General features: G+C 38.2%; 1 protein-coding gene across 6 annotated transcripts in view; it reads left to right on the top strand.

The window, feature by feature from the left end:
- Positions 1-16,353, top strand: part of AK5 (adenylate kinase 5) — a gene marked incomplete at its 5' end in the record, with an annotated part of 255,112 nt that overhangs the window by 52,056 nt on the left and 186,703 nt on the right. For all 6 annotated transcript variants that reach the window (XM_081225214.1, XM_081225212.1, XM_081225213.1 and 3 more), the window contains one exon: positions 1,956-2,147. In XM_081225214.1, the coding sequence (XP_081081340.1) occupies positions 1,956-2,147 (192 nt within the window). The remainder of the gene's footprint in view (positions 1-1,955; positions 2,148-16,353) is intronic.

Here is a 16,353-nt window from a genome sequence, read left to right as displayed (position 1 = left end):
ATAAAAAAAACTTTAAAAAAAAAGACTTGGGCTTCCCTGGTGGCGCAGTGGTTGAGAGTCCGCCTGCCGATGCAGGGGACACGGGTTCGTGCCCCTATCCTGGAAGATCCCACATGCCGCGGAGCGGCTGGGCCCGCGAGCCATGGCCGCGGAGCCTGTGTGTCCGGAGCCTGTGCTCCGCAACGGGAGAGGCCACAGCAGTGAGAGGCCCGCGTACAGCAAAAAAAAAAAAAAAAAAAAAAAAAAAAAAAAAAAGACTTTCAGGTAGAGCCGTCATATAAGCATTTGATAATATAGGACATAAGTGCTGTTGAAAGTCAGTGCTGAAAATGTACATTTGGAATCCATCAACAAAAGATAGGTGGTTGAAACCAGAACAGTGGAAGGGAGCTGAGAGAACAAGAACCTGGAGAGGGAAAACCAAAACAAAACATTATCTAAGGCTCATAAACATCATTATTTGTGAGTGTTACATTTTTAAGGAAAAAAATTTGAGCAAAGAGAAAAAAGAATACAGAACAAAAAGTTAAATGAGAACCAGGACAATATAGAATCATGAAAACCAAGAGATAGTAAACATGGCTAAAACTCGTTGAGCACCTACCATTGATCAAGTTTGTGTTGATCTTATTTAATCTTTATAATAACTCAGGGAGGAGGTTCATGTATCTCTTTTGACAGATGAAGATATGGAGGCTTAGTAAAGTTAAGCCATATGCCCATAGCTCAGCTGATAAATCCTAGGGCAAGAACTGTAATCCATGTTTCCCAGACTCCAGGGTCCATTTTCTAACCAGTGGTCTCAAGAGTGCACAATGCAAACCACTGTAGTGTGGGAAGAAAATGTTAAAATTACTATTATCATGTGTCATCCTTTTAAAATTGCATTTTTGTGTGTATTTTACAACATACATACTATTATACAATATATTACATACATATGTATGTATGTACATATGTAATACATACAATATATTAGTATGGTAGTACATGGCTATCATACATTCATGCATAATTTATGATTTAATAAGTATATATTTATTGAGGTATATGTTCAAATAATATACTAATGTGAGGATACAATAAAAAATTTTTGGAGATCATTTCTTTAAAGCGCTATGCAAAACTGCCTCTTTTTCTTGTCTCATTTTCAACAAGAAAGTACATTCACTTTAAATGATCATGTTATCTTTTACATACATTACTAGTTCTAATTGAGTTAAATAAAAACTGTTTAGTTCATAGGTTCTTTTTATTTTATTCCTTGGTATTTTCAGAAATTTATGAAGGCCTTTGAGCTATTTGATTCTTTGTAATAGTGGAGGGAACACAGACCAAAGACCAGACAGGCCTGGGTTCAAATATCACCTTTGACCTTACTGACCATGTGACCTCAGACAAGTACTTAATTTCTCGGAGCCTCAGTTTGCTCATCTTTAAAATGGAGATAATATTTACCTTGCAGATTGTTGTAAAGTTTAGCAACAGCATAAGGAAATAACTTAGCACTGGGCCTGGCATACAGTACATACTTTTAAAAAGGCAGCACGTAGTAATAATAGCAGCAGTACTTGTTTACTGTAGAGAATATCTGTAGCTCAATAGTCATTTCCCCTCTAAACAGGTCACATCTACCTTTGGCAGAGTTTGGCCTGTATTAATCTTAACTTGAAACTTGAAAACTTGTTTGAACATAGACAAAAAGTATTTTCCAGAAATTTGGAGGACCACTGTACATGACTCTGTGAGTTGAAGTATACCATTTACATGGACTGTAATAGCAATAGCTCCTCCTGGCCTTGTGTGGAGCCATAGCCCTAGAAATATGCTGGCAAAAACATAGAGGGTCAAAAATATAGCAGCCTCCACAGACCCAGAAGAGAGAAATGCCACTGCCCACACTCACATTGGTTGGTATGTTGAATGCCTGTCTACTTGTTTGATGCTCTCCACAGATCTGTACTCCCGACTTGGTGGTGTTCCTGGCCTGTACCAATCAGAGGCTCAAAGAAAGATTACTGAAGCGTGCAGAGCAACAGGGGCGGCCTGATGACAATTTGAAAGCTACCCAAAGGAGACTAATGAACTTCAAGCAGAACGCTGCTCCATTGGTTAAATACTTCCAGGAAAAGGGGCTCATCATGACAGTAAGTTAGATATACTTTACATGTCTAGTACAAGAACGATCTTTCAGATTTCTAATTATCCTATGTTCTTCTCATTTAGAAATACTTTTACCTTAAAAAAGTGACTTTTCTTGGGTGGACATCCAATGAAAAATAATTGGTAATTTTGACCTGATTTGCTTTTATTAAGCCATGATGGTAAAAACACTTTCACTTTAGTTTAATTGATTTTACAAAAAATGATAAATTTTAACCTTGGCTAGAATTCTGTGGCCCCCGAATTTTAAAGTATTTTTAAATAATTTTTTGATCATTTTAAGCAATATTGGCCCAGTTTCTCAACTCTTCTGTCTTTGAAAACCTAATAAAATTGATAGGCTTATAAACAGAATTGATACAGTGTTATATTAGACTTAAATTGTAAGTTAGACTTTATCATAGGTTACCACATAAAGAAATGAGATTCTGATGGCCCAAAAAGTTATTAAGGATTTGACTTGTCATAAAGAAGTGATATTGTCTCAAAATGGAAGGCATCAATCTTTCTGCTCCATCAATACAATGCAAATATTAACTTTGTTCATAAACAGTTTGTTTTGTGGTTAATGATACTGAATGTGCCAAAGAAGGATATGAAGCTGAATCACTGGTTAGTACAGTTATTAGAATACAGGAAGCTGGAGGTGAAAACTCAGCTAAATTTATGATCCCCACACATCAGAGATTCAATTATGGAATAGAGGAGACAGAGGATCATTGGCCAGCTGAGGCATTTTGCAGAAGAAGACACTAAAACCAAAGCAGCTCGGGGTGCTTTGTGGTGGTAGCAGACCTCGGCACAACCCTCCCTTCAGCCCTTAGCTCTTCTCACGAGACCAGAGATTCTTGTCTAGTGGGGCTACAAGCTGTGGAGAATCTGATGAAAGTGATACATGCCCATCCCAATAAAATGCACATAAGATGCTTTCCATAAATTTTAGGTAAATCTATGAAGCCCATCCACAGAGCTCCTATGACCTAACAATTACTGTGTTAAAAATCTCTTCACTAGGCTAAAATGCCCTTAGATTGAAAGAGACAGTCAATGACATTTGAATAATAATCTCTTTGCAGTCTTTTTAGCACTATAAAGAAATATTTATTAGAATTTGCCCTTTGAGTCAAAGTTGTCATGTCAGAGAATTATAAATCTGACCTGAAAGCTGTTCACAATGCCAGAGTCCATTTATGGTCTAAAAGAGACATTGAGTGATATGAAAGATTCAAGAAAATCAGGGTGGATGTTTCTCTGGCTCTTTTTTGTTGGGGTTGTTGCTTGTTTCTCCTGGAAATTAGCAATGCTGACTTCTATGTCGTGTCATAAAAATAGAAATTTACCCTACAGGGCTTCCCTGGTGGCGCAGTGGTTGAGAGTCCGCCTGCCGATGCAGGGGACACGGGTTCGTGCCCCGGTCCGGGAAGATCCCACATGCCGCGGAGCGGCTAGGCCCGTGAGCCATGGCCGCTGAGCCTGTGCGTCCGGAGCCTGTGCTCCGCAAGGGGAGAGGCCACAACAGTGAGAGGCCCACGTAACAAAAAAAAAAAAAAAAGAAATTTACCCTACAGACCAAAGCCCAACTGCAAGCTGCAGAACCAGAGTTTTAACTGATGTTTGCAAGGCTTAAAGGTATTACCAGAGTGTCTCTGATTACTCCCTGCTTGTCACGTTCATCATCACAAGAAGAAGATATTTCCCAAATGAATGCAGAGTAGGGACTGTTAATCTACTAATATTTTGCATGGAGGTGAAATGCCATTGCCTCTAATTCAGGGAGTCAATAACAATGCGTATGACAGCCTGTAACCTCCCTGCTAAACCCCGATGAGCTTTAAGATAAATGCCTCTAATTACTGGGAGAAGACTTGCAAAGGTGACTTGAAAGGTGACTTTCAAATGTCACCTTTTGAAATTCGGTGAACACAAACACAGGCTAAGCTCTGGGAAATGTCACCGGAAATTTTAGTCTGACAAAAGAGTGAGTGCAGTATTCTGAAACACGTGACCTTCTTCAGAACCTGGATCATAGGTCGCTCTGGGAATTAAAATATACTTGGTAGCATTTCTGCTTTTCAAGATGCGTTAAATTATTAAAACGGTTAACCTGATTAATCAAAAACATATTAAGATTTTAATAAAACTCTTGGAGTTAATAGATTAAACCCCAATATTTCCTTTTCTCTGTAATTTTTTTTTCTTTTTCTTCTACCTGCCCCTCCTAATTGATTCATTTATTCATTCAGTAAATATGTGTTGAGAACCAGTGGGTGCCAGACCCTCTGCTAGGTGCTAGGGGTGCAATGCTAAATAAGCAAAAGGTAAGGATCTTTATTTTATTTCCTGACACACTTCAAACTCCTAGAACAGTGCCGCTCTGGTATGCAGTATGTTGCCAGTAAATGAACAGAGCTTGCAGTCTATGGGGAAACAGATATTAAACAATGAGTTATTAAGTGTGATGACTGTTGTAAAGGAGAATGTACAGGGGAGCCTCACATATATGTCGTGCACTACAGGAATGCCCCGTAGTGAGTAGAACAGACTCTCTCCGCCCGCGAGTAGGATTCATCATTGATTTTGGTGTGAGGTTCTTAAAGACCACAGAGACCACATACCTCTCAGTCCAGGTGAGAAACTTTATCTTGGTGCTCCTCTTCCCTAGGGATTTAGAGTCTGAAACCCTTCACCTGGAATCTCAGCTCTACTGCTGTTTAATAAATTCATGGTGCTCTAGGACTCAGTCTCTATCTATAACTTGGAGATGATGTTACCGACCGCATAATGTTGTATGGGTGAAATGAGAGGATGCATGTAGCCTGGCAGACGATGGCAGTGCAGAGGTCGTGGTTCGGATGCACCATGTAGCCACATTGCCTGGTCCAGATTCCTGCTGCATCACCTACCACCCATGTGACCTCCTGAAGGTTACTTATCTTGTCTGTGACTCAGATGCCCGACCCATGCAGTGGGTGTAATTATAGGTCCTACCTCAGTGTAATTGTGTGGAGTAAGTGGATATCAAGTGCTTAGAACGGTGCCAGGAATGTTGTAAGTGAAATATAAGTGATTGAAATTATTTTGTAATTTTCGTATTTCCTCCTTTTTCTTCCTTCCACCTCTAATGACCATTTTTGGAACCTACAATTACCACTCACAAATCCGTGCTCTTGGAGGGTACTCTGTTGCCTTTTCTCCCATAGATAAGTGCAAAATGAAGAATTTAGATTTTAAAAACTTTTCCCCAAATTCTCTTTTTTTCTTTAAAAGTGTCTGTTAATCAGTTAGAAAATTGTCCCAGTGTTTTCTTTGACTTCTTTATCACCCGTGTAATCAAGCTGTATAATGGGTATGTGTCAATATGGTAGCTGAATTGTAACAGATGTCAACCCATTCTTTTTTCTTTTTCACTTCAACATTAACTGTATTGGTTGGCAGATTTGACTGAAGAACAAATCCAGTTTGAAGAGAAAACCTAATCAAAATAGCCAGGGAAACAGGCTGTTGCCTGAACACTGTATCTTATTGACATGGTTCCCATCACATGGACTACTTCACTTTTATTCTTTTCTAATACTTGTCTGTATACAGTCATCCATGCAAGTATGAATTAAATGATAGGAAATCACAAGGCTAGTATGTTAGGGACTTCATAGAATCTTTTCAGACAAGCTTGTATGTTGTTTTTTAACTTACCATAGGTTGCATGTAATAGCTCATCATGTCTTTTACAGCTTTTTGCTCCTAATTAAAGATTAGGATGCTGTGACTTCCCAAAGTTTATCAGTTTTTCTTTGAAGTTTGTTTTAGTATTCCTGGGACTAGGAAAGTTATGTATTTGGTCTTCCTGAGTGAGCTATGTCTCATGACATTTTGGAGCTCTTGGACTTCGTGAAACTGTATAAAAACCCCAATAATGTGTCTGCTTAGAGATAATTTTTTATCTTTATTTTATTTTATTTAGTCTTTGTTTTAGTCATCTTCACAAGGTGGAACCCTTTTTAAAGAAATAGTGCTAATTCCCTTGTGGTCCAGTGGTTAAGACTCTTGTGCTCTCACTGTGGAGGGCCCTTGTTCGATCCCTGGTCAGGGAACTTAAAATTCCACAAGCCGTGCAGCATGGCCAAGAAAAAAAAAAGAAATATTATTAGTTGAAACAGGTCAAGTCTTTACAAGCTTGATGAACTCTTTAAAAAATATATGCTGTTTTGTTTATATTTTTAAGAAAAGCGTCATTTAAATGCTTGAAAAATAATAGGGTAAGATGTAGTGTTTATGTTATTATTTTCCAGAATGCATGTGCCATTGGATATTCCACTCAGCTGGAACAACATTCAACTTACCAGGGAAATGGTTGCACACTCATGTGCATTGAACAAACACTACTTAATGTGGATGACAATCAGTGAAGGTCCACATTTAGTTTTAGACTGTGAAGTAAGCTGATGGTCATTTTTCTTCTGGACTTTTTATAGGAGGAAACAAGGGAAGCATAACTTAAAAATGAGAAGTAAGCTAGAGTCATAGGATGTATGAAGAGGCCTACTAACTAATACTCTGATTAACTGACTGGATCTCTTCAGCCAGGAAATGTGAAAGATGTTAAAACAGGATTATTTCTTGTTCACCAACACCAATTTTCCTAGGGAAGCAGGTGAGGGACTAATTATAAACCATCTTAGCATATAACAAGGCCACATAGGCCAGTGATTCCCTAATTTCAGTAATTAATAGATCAGGAAAAAAATTTTAATGGGCTAAGATGAAGTTGGGTTTTTTTTTAAGACTTTATTTTTTTAGAGCAGTTTTAGGCCCACAGCAAAACTGAATGGAGGATACAGAGATTTCTTGTATTCTTCCTGCCCCTACACATGAATGGCCTCTCCCATTATCAACATCCTCCACCAGAGTGTTATATTTGTTACAGTCAATGAACCTATATTGACACATCATAATCTCTCAAAGCTCATAGTTTACCTTAGGGTTCACACTTGGTGTGGTACATGCTATGCTTTTGGACAAATGTACAGTGACATGTATCCATCATTACAATATCATATAGAGTATTTTCACTGCCCTTAAATACCTCTGTGCTCTGCTTGTTCATCCCTCACCCATCCACATCCCCCAGCCTGGCTCCTGGCAACCACTGATCTTTTTACTGTCTTCATAGTTTTACCTTTTCCAAAATGTCATATAGTTGGAATCTATATAGCCTTTTCAGATTGGCTTCTTTCATTTTAATTTCCCCCAATGGCTTGATAGCTCATTTTTTGGAGCACTAAATAACATTCCATTGTCTGGATATACCACAGTTTATCTATTCACCTACTGAAGGGCATCTTGGTGGCTTCCAAGTTTTTGCAATTATGAATAAAGCTGCTGTAAATATCCGTGTACAGATTTTTGTGTGGACATAAGTTTTCAGTTCATTTCAATAAATACCAAGGAGCATGTTTGCGGGTAAGAGTGTGCGTAGTTTTGAAAGAAACTGCCGAACTGTCTTCCAAAGTGGCTGTGTCATTTTGCATTCTCACCAGTAACACATTTGGTGTTGTCAGTGTTCCAGATTTTGGCCATTCTAGTAGGTCTGTAGTAGTAGCTTGTTTTAATTTGCATTTCCCAAGTTGACTTTTAAAAAAATTTTACTAAATGAGGGCATTAGAAAGGGAAAAAAATCTATTATTGCCATTGTTTGAAAGGGATATTTTTAGCACAAAAAAATTAGGAATAGCATAGCTCCAAATAAAGTCTCTAAACAAATCTGTTTGACTATAAGAAAAATTCCTAACATTTGCCTTATTTTTGTCATTTTGTTATGGATTAGGGAACACTTCTTCATAAACTGGCATCAGTACTGGGGAACCCCTGGCATAGAGAACACATCCTTGTCAAAACCACACTATTAGTGATTCACCAGGCATTGTCCCTGAGCCCCCCAGATAACCCCATTAGCACTACATTTACTTAATTTGCCCCTATGACTTCCTTCAAATTTGAGAATGCGCCCATGATGTATTTCAAATTTACCACTGAAACTATGTAATTCCCATCCCACCAGGCACTCCTAGCCAGAGGGAAAATAAACAGGAATAGTAAAAGTTAATTTAGACAGAACTGCTGAATAATTATTTCTTAATTAACTTCAGTTTTCATAGGCATCAACACTAGGATTTTAAATACAAGTACACTTATCCCTAAACTCCTAGTGCACAGCCATTGGTTAATTATCGCCATCTCCACTAGCATCACTGCATGGGGTGGTAGGAAAGAAATCTAAACAGCACAAGCCCTCTGTAAATTCAGCAGCCCACATAAACAGAAGAAAGGCAATGAAAATACCCGATAACAGTTTACTCAGACAAACCCATACTCCTAAAATTACTAGGAGGAAAATTCTGTTATTGCATCCCAATGCTTGAGGTTGATAAATCTGTAATATGTAAATAATGAAGCTATATTTCCTTTATATACCATCACTGATTATATGCTGTTTAAGCATTCATTGTTATGTAACCAAAAGCCCCCACTAATTCCTATTTGGTGGATTTAGTAACTAAGATAGAAAATAGTCAGGGAGAAGTTTTCAAAGGTTAATAAATGGGAAAGTCTATGGGGGTATTCTGTAAGATATTTTCTTGGGTGATGATGGTATATACGTGCACCTGGATATATGGTCCTCTGAATTGTTTTAAATTCAAAGTACTTTTTCATACAGATGAAATTATTTCCAAAACAGAACAGACTCACAGACTTAGAGACTGAACTTATGGTTACCGGGGGGAGTTGGAGGGAGGGATAGATTGAAAGTTTGGGATTGACATGCACACACTGCTATATTTTAAATAGATAACCATGCAACTTCCCTGGTGGTCCAGAGCATAAGGCTCTGTGCTCCTAATGCAGGGGGCTCAGGTTCGATCCCTGGTCAGGGAACTAGATCCCACATGCATGCCACAACCAAAGGTCCCACGTGCTGCAACTAAGACCTGGTGCAGCCTAAATAAATAAATAAGTATTTTTTAAAAGACAAAGGAAAAAATATATTTAAAAAATAAAATAGATAACCAACAAGGACCTACTGTAAAAATAAATAGAGAAATAAATAAATTTTTTAATTCAAAGTATTTTAAATCTAGTTGACAGTACTTTCTGGCATCAAACCTAATACTGATAGAGCCTCAATGTGAAGCACCCCAAAGAAACATGAGAAATATCCATTTTTGGCTTGACTTAAAAGCAGCTTATAAGGAATCACACTGTCTGGGCAACAAGCATTTATCAAATCCTACTGTGTGCAAAGCTGGCAAGACAGTGCTGCCCTAGAAAAAGTACCATGGCCTACTTTAGGAGGGTACCATCTCTGTGTATTAGTCAGTGGGACCCATTTAATTTACCTAGTGACACAGACCTTTGTATCCTGGCTTTAAAATATCCAGAACTAAATTGAAAAGTGAATCTGATTACTTTCATAACTGTCATTATTGTGGGCTCTAAAAACTAAAATACAATTATGATACCAGTTTCATTCTCGGACCTTTTATATATAGAAAGGAAAATAAAAGCACTGAGAGATCACTATTTGCTCATAAAGTGGCAACCTACTTGTAGCAAAGTAACATCCACATTCTGAGGCAAATTATGCTGGTTCCTAAACAGCATCAAAACAAAAGGGAGAACAAGCAGATACTGTATTTACAGCTAATTCTGTTGTTCTGTCTTAGTAACAAGCAAGCACCCTGACTCACAACTTTTCCATACCCAAAGCTCACTCAGTATCAGACCTATCCATACTCTACTGTCAGAGAGCAAACTAAATGACTCAGAGAATGCGGCTCCTTTCAAAGTGGGAAATTGATGCCAACCACATGGCAAACCTATCGTCGGTGCCTGATGAGAAGAGCTCTCACACCAAGAAATGCAATACACTCATTGTGATGTTTCATACAGATGTTTACAGGAAAAATGAGGACAAACTTAAAGAATGAACATGGTTCCATCCCCAAAAGGATATGATATTTTTCTGCTGATTTTATTATTACAAATACCCATGAAATAGAGTCCAAAAAGCTCTATGCACTACTCTTTAATCAGCTAAAGTATAAACTAGGGTCCTTACATGATGGGTCCTACCATGAAATAAGTAGTATGGATAAAATCAAGGTAATATTCAAGTGAACACATGTGGAAAATTCACATTAAGAAAATCCCAATTCCAAGAACTATTATTGACAAGTCTACCTAAGAATACTTTAGTTTAAGGCCTGGGGCTGCCTTCTACAATAGCTTGTCTTTATTTATAATTTATTTTAAGTAAAATAAAGCAGATTAGTAGATAGTTGGTAGCTGAATGTCATGTCACACTAACGGCTTCTTGTAAACTCTTGTTTCAGCTCTTCAGTTCTTGACAGGAAAATGTACACACACAAACACACACACACACATTTTTAGCTGGTCACTTCTCCAAGAGAAGCTATCTGATCAGAACAATAATTATGATAATAGTGTCAGCAAGGGCTTCCCTGGCGGCTCAGTGGTTAAGAATCCACCTGCCAATGCAGGGGACACAGGTTCGAGCCCTGGTCCAGGAAGATCCCACATGCCGTGGAGCAACTAAGCCTGCGAGCCACAATTACTGAGCCCACGTGCCACATCTACTGAAGCCCATGCACCTAGAACCCGTGCTCTGCAACGAGAGAGACCACCGCAATAAGCCCACGCACCACAATGAAGAGTAGGCCCTGCTCGCCACAACTAGAGAAAGCCCGTGCACAGCAACAAAGACCCAACACAGCCAAAAATAAATAGATTGGTTAAATTAAAAAAAAAATAGTGTCAGTGAACATTCCACACTTCCAGAATTAGATCTTAATTTATTTTAATATTTTATACTGAGACTTATCAGAAACATGAGTAAGAAAATAATATTTTTTGTAAAGTTCTTGGACTAAATTCTTTCTGTTTCAGACGAAACTAATTGGAATTGATCAATGTATTTAAATAGATACACTATAGCTAAATTAAGTGACCAAAAATAAAAAAGAAGACAAAAGAAAAGAAAAAGAACAGGCATTTAAGACTTACCAGTGAGGAAAATACAAGAATATATTATGAATAGATGGTGTCAAAAAACAATAGCTAACAATTTATAAGCGCTTAATATGTGCTTGGTACTATTCAAAATGCTTCACATGTGGTAGGTCCTTAATCCTCACCAGATCTCTGAGTCTTATATTATTATCATCTCCATTTTGTAAATGAGAAAGCTGAAGCACACCAAAGTGTAGCTGGCCCAGTATCCCATAAGAGCAGTAGAGCCTTGGCCCAGACACAGAGCGCTGACCCCAGAGGCAGCACCTGTGATTGCTATGTTGTCCCTTCATTGAAACGTGACACTTATGCACTCTGGATCTTGAAGAGAAAGCCCATTACTGCTTTCTTCAAGCATTTATCATTTGATAAGCACCTCTATTCAGCTGTAATCGCTTATGTTTCTTTGAAAAGAATAAATAAGAAAATTAATTCTGTTGGTGCATTACACTGAGAGGTTTTTCAAAAAGTAATTTTACTAGATAACAGATGTAAAATAATTAAGATAATTCATAAAATTGATTAATCTGAGCACACATTACAAGAAGAAAATTTTACTGGGAATGGCCAGTTATTGAGCCTTGTATTTTTGTTTATCTACACTACCCATCATTTCTGATCTTGTTCAGTTCTACAAATCAAATGTAAAACCATGGCTGCAGTTCTGCTTCAGGCAAAACCCTATCCTTATCTACTTGAAGGTTTATAATTCATCTTCCCCATTATGACAGTCCTTTTATAGTCATCCATTTTTATCAAGGGCCTATTGCATGTCAAACAAAGGGACCACATCAGGCACTGTAGAGAACAGAAAGATGATATGGAGGTAGATCTGCCTTCATGGAGTTTGTGTGCAGGCAATAACGTAAACATAAATAACTTGAATATAGTACAGGAGGGGGTAAGTGTCACACACAGAGGTGTAATGGGCCAGGAAGAGTCAGGAGCAGGGAAGTGACTTACTCCTGGAAAGATTAAGAAAGACTTTCCTAGAAACATTGGCACTTGTGGGTTGGGAAAGAGAACCCAGAAATGGAAAGGAAGGGCATTATAAGCAGACATGAACAGACACAAGGTGGGGAGGGTATATGACGAAGTAGTGAGAATTAGAAAGGAAGGGGGACAGATGTGCTGAGGTCAAAATGAGGAAGGCCCTGAAGTGCTCAGCTAAGGAGGAAGGGTTAGTCTATGGGCAGGAGTGAGCTTTAAAGGCTCTGAGCAAGGGAATGAGACAACTGGAAATATAAGCGCATAGCTGTGTGTAAAACATTGAATGGAGAAAGCATCTGGAAGGGATTTGGTAACGACCTAAGCTGGGATAGTGACTGTGGGTGCCACAGGGTTTTACTTCTCCATGGGGCAGAATCTACAACCATCTGGAACCAACCACAAACGTGGGAGTAACCAAAAAAAGTGCTTGAGGAAGAATAGCACTCATAAATCACCTGTATATGAGATATAACATACATTTTACCAATTTAATTATTTTCATTTCTTATTTGGACAGTATTCATGGCAAAGTTGAAAGAAAAGAGGATGGGAAAAGAAAACTAATGTACTAAGGATTGTGATTAGCTAAAGCATTGTAAAGTGACATTAAAATCCAAGCAAAGAGACAGCAGAGTCCATTGAATTTCCAATTATTCTTTCCACAAATAGTTGTTTCAAAATAACTCATTGAGTAAATAAATTAATAAATTTAGTAAAAACTTATAGATATATTTGGAACCATTTATTTTCATGGCAGAGAGCCCTATACATTTTACAGATATGAGGATATAGTTCCATTAAACCACTGCACAGTAGTCAGTTATAATAAAAAATATAAGGTTTGTACCTGTTAACGATATGTTTGATTACAAGCAACAGAATAGCTGAATAACTATGGCTTAACCAAACAGGTTTATTTGACTTGTGTAAAAATAAGTAGAGAGATGGATGATCTAAGGCTAGTACAGTGACTTAATGGTGTCATCAAGGAACCATGCTCCTTCTATCTTTCTGTTCCACCCTATTTGACGTGTTTCTTCATTGTAGCAAAATGGCTGCTGCTGCTGTAGTCATCAAATCCAGAATTCCAAATAGGACAAAGAGGGTAGGGCAAAAGGCTGGGTAACCATATCTATTACCCTTTGCAAAGAAAGCAAGAGCTTTCCCATAAATCCCCTCTGTCTCCCTCATTGACTCACACTTAGGTCTCATCAGTCATAACTAGGTCACAGGTTTCCCCCTGCCTTCAAGGGAGGCTGTGAAATGAATTGTTTAGCTTCCCAGCCTCTGATGTAGAGGAAAGCAAAGGAAAAGAGTTAGGACAAATGTTAAATAAACCAACCTGCAATAACCACTACAAGGTTTAAAAAAAATTCCATTTTCTTGGTTTAAAAAGATATTGGGAAATACATTTGCTACGAATTCTGTCCAAAATAGTTTGAGTAGAAAGTGTCTGTGCTTCGTAATAGCTACATTTCAGTAAGTACTTTGAATATTCCAGGACCTTTAGCCACTTTATATCCAAGTCTCACAATCATCCTTAAAGTTTAATGAAAGGAACAGGTTCAGAGATGTTCAGGAACATACCATAAATGCCAGAGCCAGTAAATGAGGGTGCTGAGGTTTGAAATAGGTCCTGTCTCAGAGTCCACTCAGTTAATAACAAGGGATTGAGCCAGACTTGCAGCCAAGAAAAGAGTTAGCCTCCCTCTCAAGACAGTCAGGAAAGATATTGATAAAGCCATAGTAATGGGAATGACAAGATGTTATTGACTGAGAAATCTAATTCTAGAAATGGAGAAGGACTAACATACTAGATCAAATGCTATGCCAGCTCTTTACCTCTTTTAATCTTTACCACTTTTAATCACTCAACCCTGTTAGGTAGGTATTAAAATTATTTAGTGCCTTGGATGTGCCAGGTGTTATAGCTAACTTAGCTGATTTCAGGTAAAGACAAGAGCTTTGCTATCCTTTCTCAGATAAATCCTAAACGGTACAACCTGACTCTTGCCTCACCCACTTTGTGTCTCACTCTGACATTACTCTTCCGTCTTCGGTCTGCCCTGCATCACCCTTCAGACTCAGCACGTGCTGTTGTCTCATCTGCTGTGACTGGCTCACCTCTCATCCTTCCTCTCACCTAGCCAGCCTCTGGAAGCCTCAGTCCCAAGGGTGGTGCCTCCACCTCGTTTACCCTGACCTAGCAGGTGAGGCATAGACAGATATGCAGACATGCCCCTGCTCTGAAGGAGCTCAGGTGGAAAGGGGGAGAGAGGGGATAAACGAGTGGCCTCAAAGCATCTGACCATTATGATGATAGAAGGATGCACAAAGGGCTGCAAGGTGGGGCAAATTGCCTCTGCCTTCTCCATGGTAACTCCTGTGGGACTGAATGAAGTCCAAACACTCTGGACAATCTATGGAGCTTACTCCACGCATTCAAGGAAGTAATCAGACATTTGAAATTACTGAGTGAGGGGTCCTAGTCATTACCAAGTTCAGGATTGGAAACAGAAAGAGGTGGACAGAAAAGACTGAATCAAAGGCTGAACAGTGAGGGAAGGAGTGAGGAAATAAAAGAAATTTTGTATTAACCATTCTAATTTCTTGGTGATTGCCCCCTCCTTAATTTAGGAATTTAATTGTGCACAGTATCAAATAAACTTAAAAATCTACTCACTCATCAATTTCTTTTTAAGCAATTGTTTTGAGATTTCTAGTTAATAGGGGGTACTCAAATATTAATGAAGACATTGATTTCTGGCCTTCAGATCTTCTATATGAAGTAGCAAAACAACCCTGAATTTAAAAGGATGTCTGTAGAAAAGAAACCTGGGTGTACATAAGTTGTAGCTGTTCTCTTCAGTAACCAGCTTAGCAGGGACTGTGCAGCCAGAACAGTACCAGATACACAGAGTGCTTTAAAATATCAATATTTGTTGAATTAATGCATTAAGTTATGAGTTGCATTGAATGAGTTAGTTCTAATAAGTTTAGTGGTAACAAGACCTTGTTTAGACTTCATTCATTTGGATTGGATAAGTAGCTTTTCAGTAGTGTTTTAAACTCAGGCTTTCAAAAATTCATGCTTTCCCCTATGGTCTGGCCTCTAACCGTTGCCAATTCACAGGTTACTTGAAGGTGTCAGCAACCTTGAGAGATTTCTCAGAAAATACTAAGTATTGCTTCAAACAATTTCTACAATTGTTGTCAAATTTAGGATCAAGGAAGAAAAAAAGAAACAGTGGATTTTTTTTAAGAATCTTGTTTCTTTTTTAAAATATTTATTTACTTATTTTATTATCCATTTATTTATTTTAGCTGAGCTGGGTCTTAGTTGCAGCATGCTGGATTTTTAGTTGCGGCATGGGGACTTCTTAGTTGCTTCTTTTTTAAAAAAAATTAATTTATTTATTTAAAAAAATGTCATTGGAGTATAGTTGCTTCACAATATTGTTAGTTTCTACTGTACAGCAGAGTGAATCAGCAATATGTTTACATATATCTCCTCTTTTCTGGATTTCCTTCCCATTTAGGTCACCCAGAGCATTGAGTAGAGTTCCCAGTGCTATACAGTAGGTTCTCATTAGTTAATTATTTTATACATCGTATCAATAGTGTATGTATGTCAATCCCAATCTCCCAATTTAGTTGCTTCTTAGTTGCAGCATGACGGCTCTTAATTGCAGCATGCATGCGGGATCTAGTTCCCCGACCAGGGATCAAACCTGGGCCCCCTGCATTGGGAGCACAGAGTCTTATGAACTGGACCACCAGGGAAGTCCCAAGAATCTTGTTTCTTACCAGAAAATCTAGTTTGAAGATATTGAGTTTGTTATGCAATGGGAAATGTGATTTTTCTTCTATCCTGAAACTTCTGCTTAAAAATGTGAATACAGACATGGCCATCATTTGGTACATACTTGATAATGTTTATTTTTAGTTTTTCTACCACAGCTTTAGAGTTCATATGTTCATGATAAATTCATTCTGACAGAAGTCCCAAAAGATTATATGATCCCTTACAACTGAATTCAGTAGTAATTTCCAACTAAACCCTCTCTCTCTCAGAAGATCTTAAAGCCACGGGTGCAATCCCCTTAGCTCTAT

This window comes from Mesoplodon bidens (assembly GCF_964165515.1).
Source record: "Mesoplodon bidens genome assembly, chromosome: 2".
Lineage (NCBI taxonomy): Eukaryota > Metazoa > Chordata > Mammalia > Artiodactyla > Ziphiidae > Mesoplodon > Mesoplodon bidens.
The sequence above is the reverse complement of the archived record's forward strand: the minus strand, read 5'-3'. Positions and strand labels throughout refer to the sequence as shown.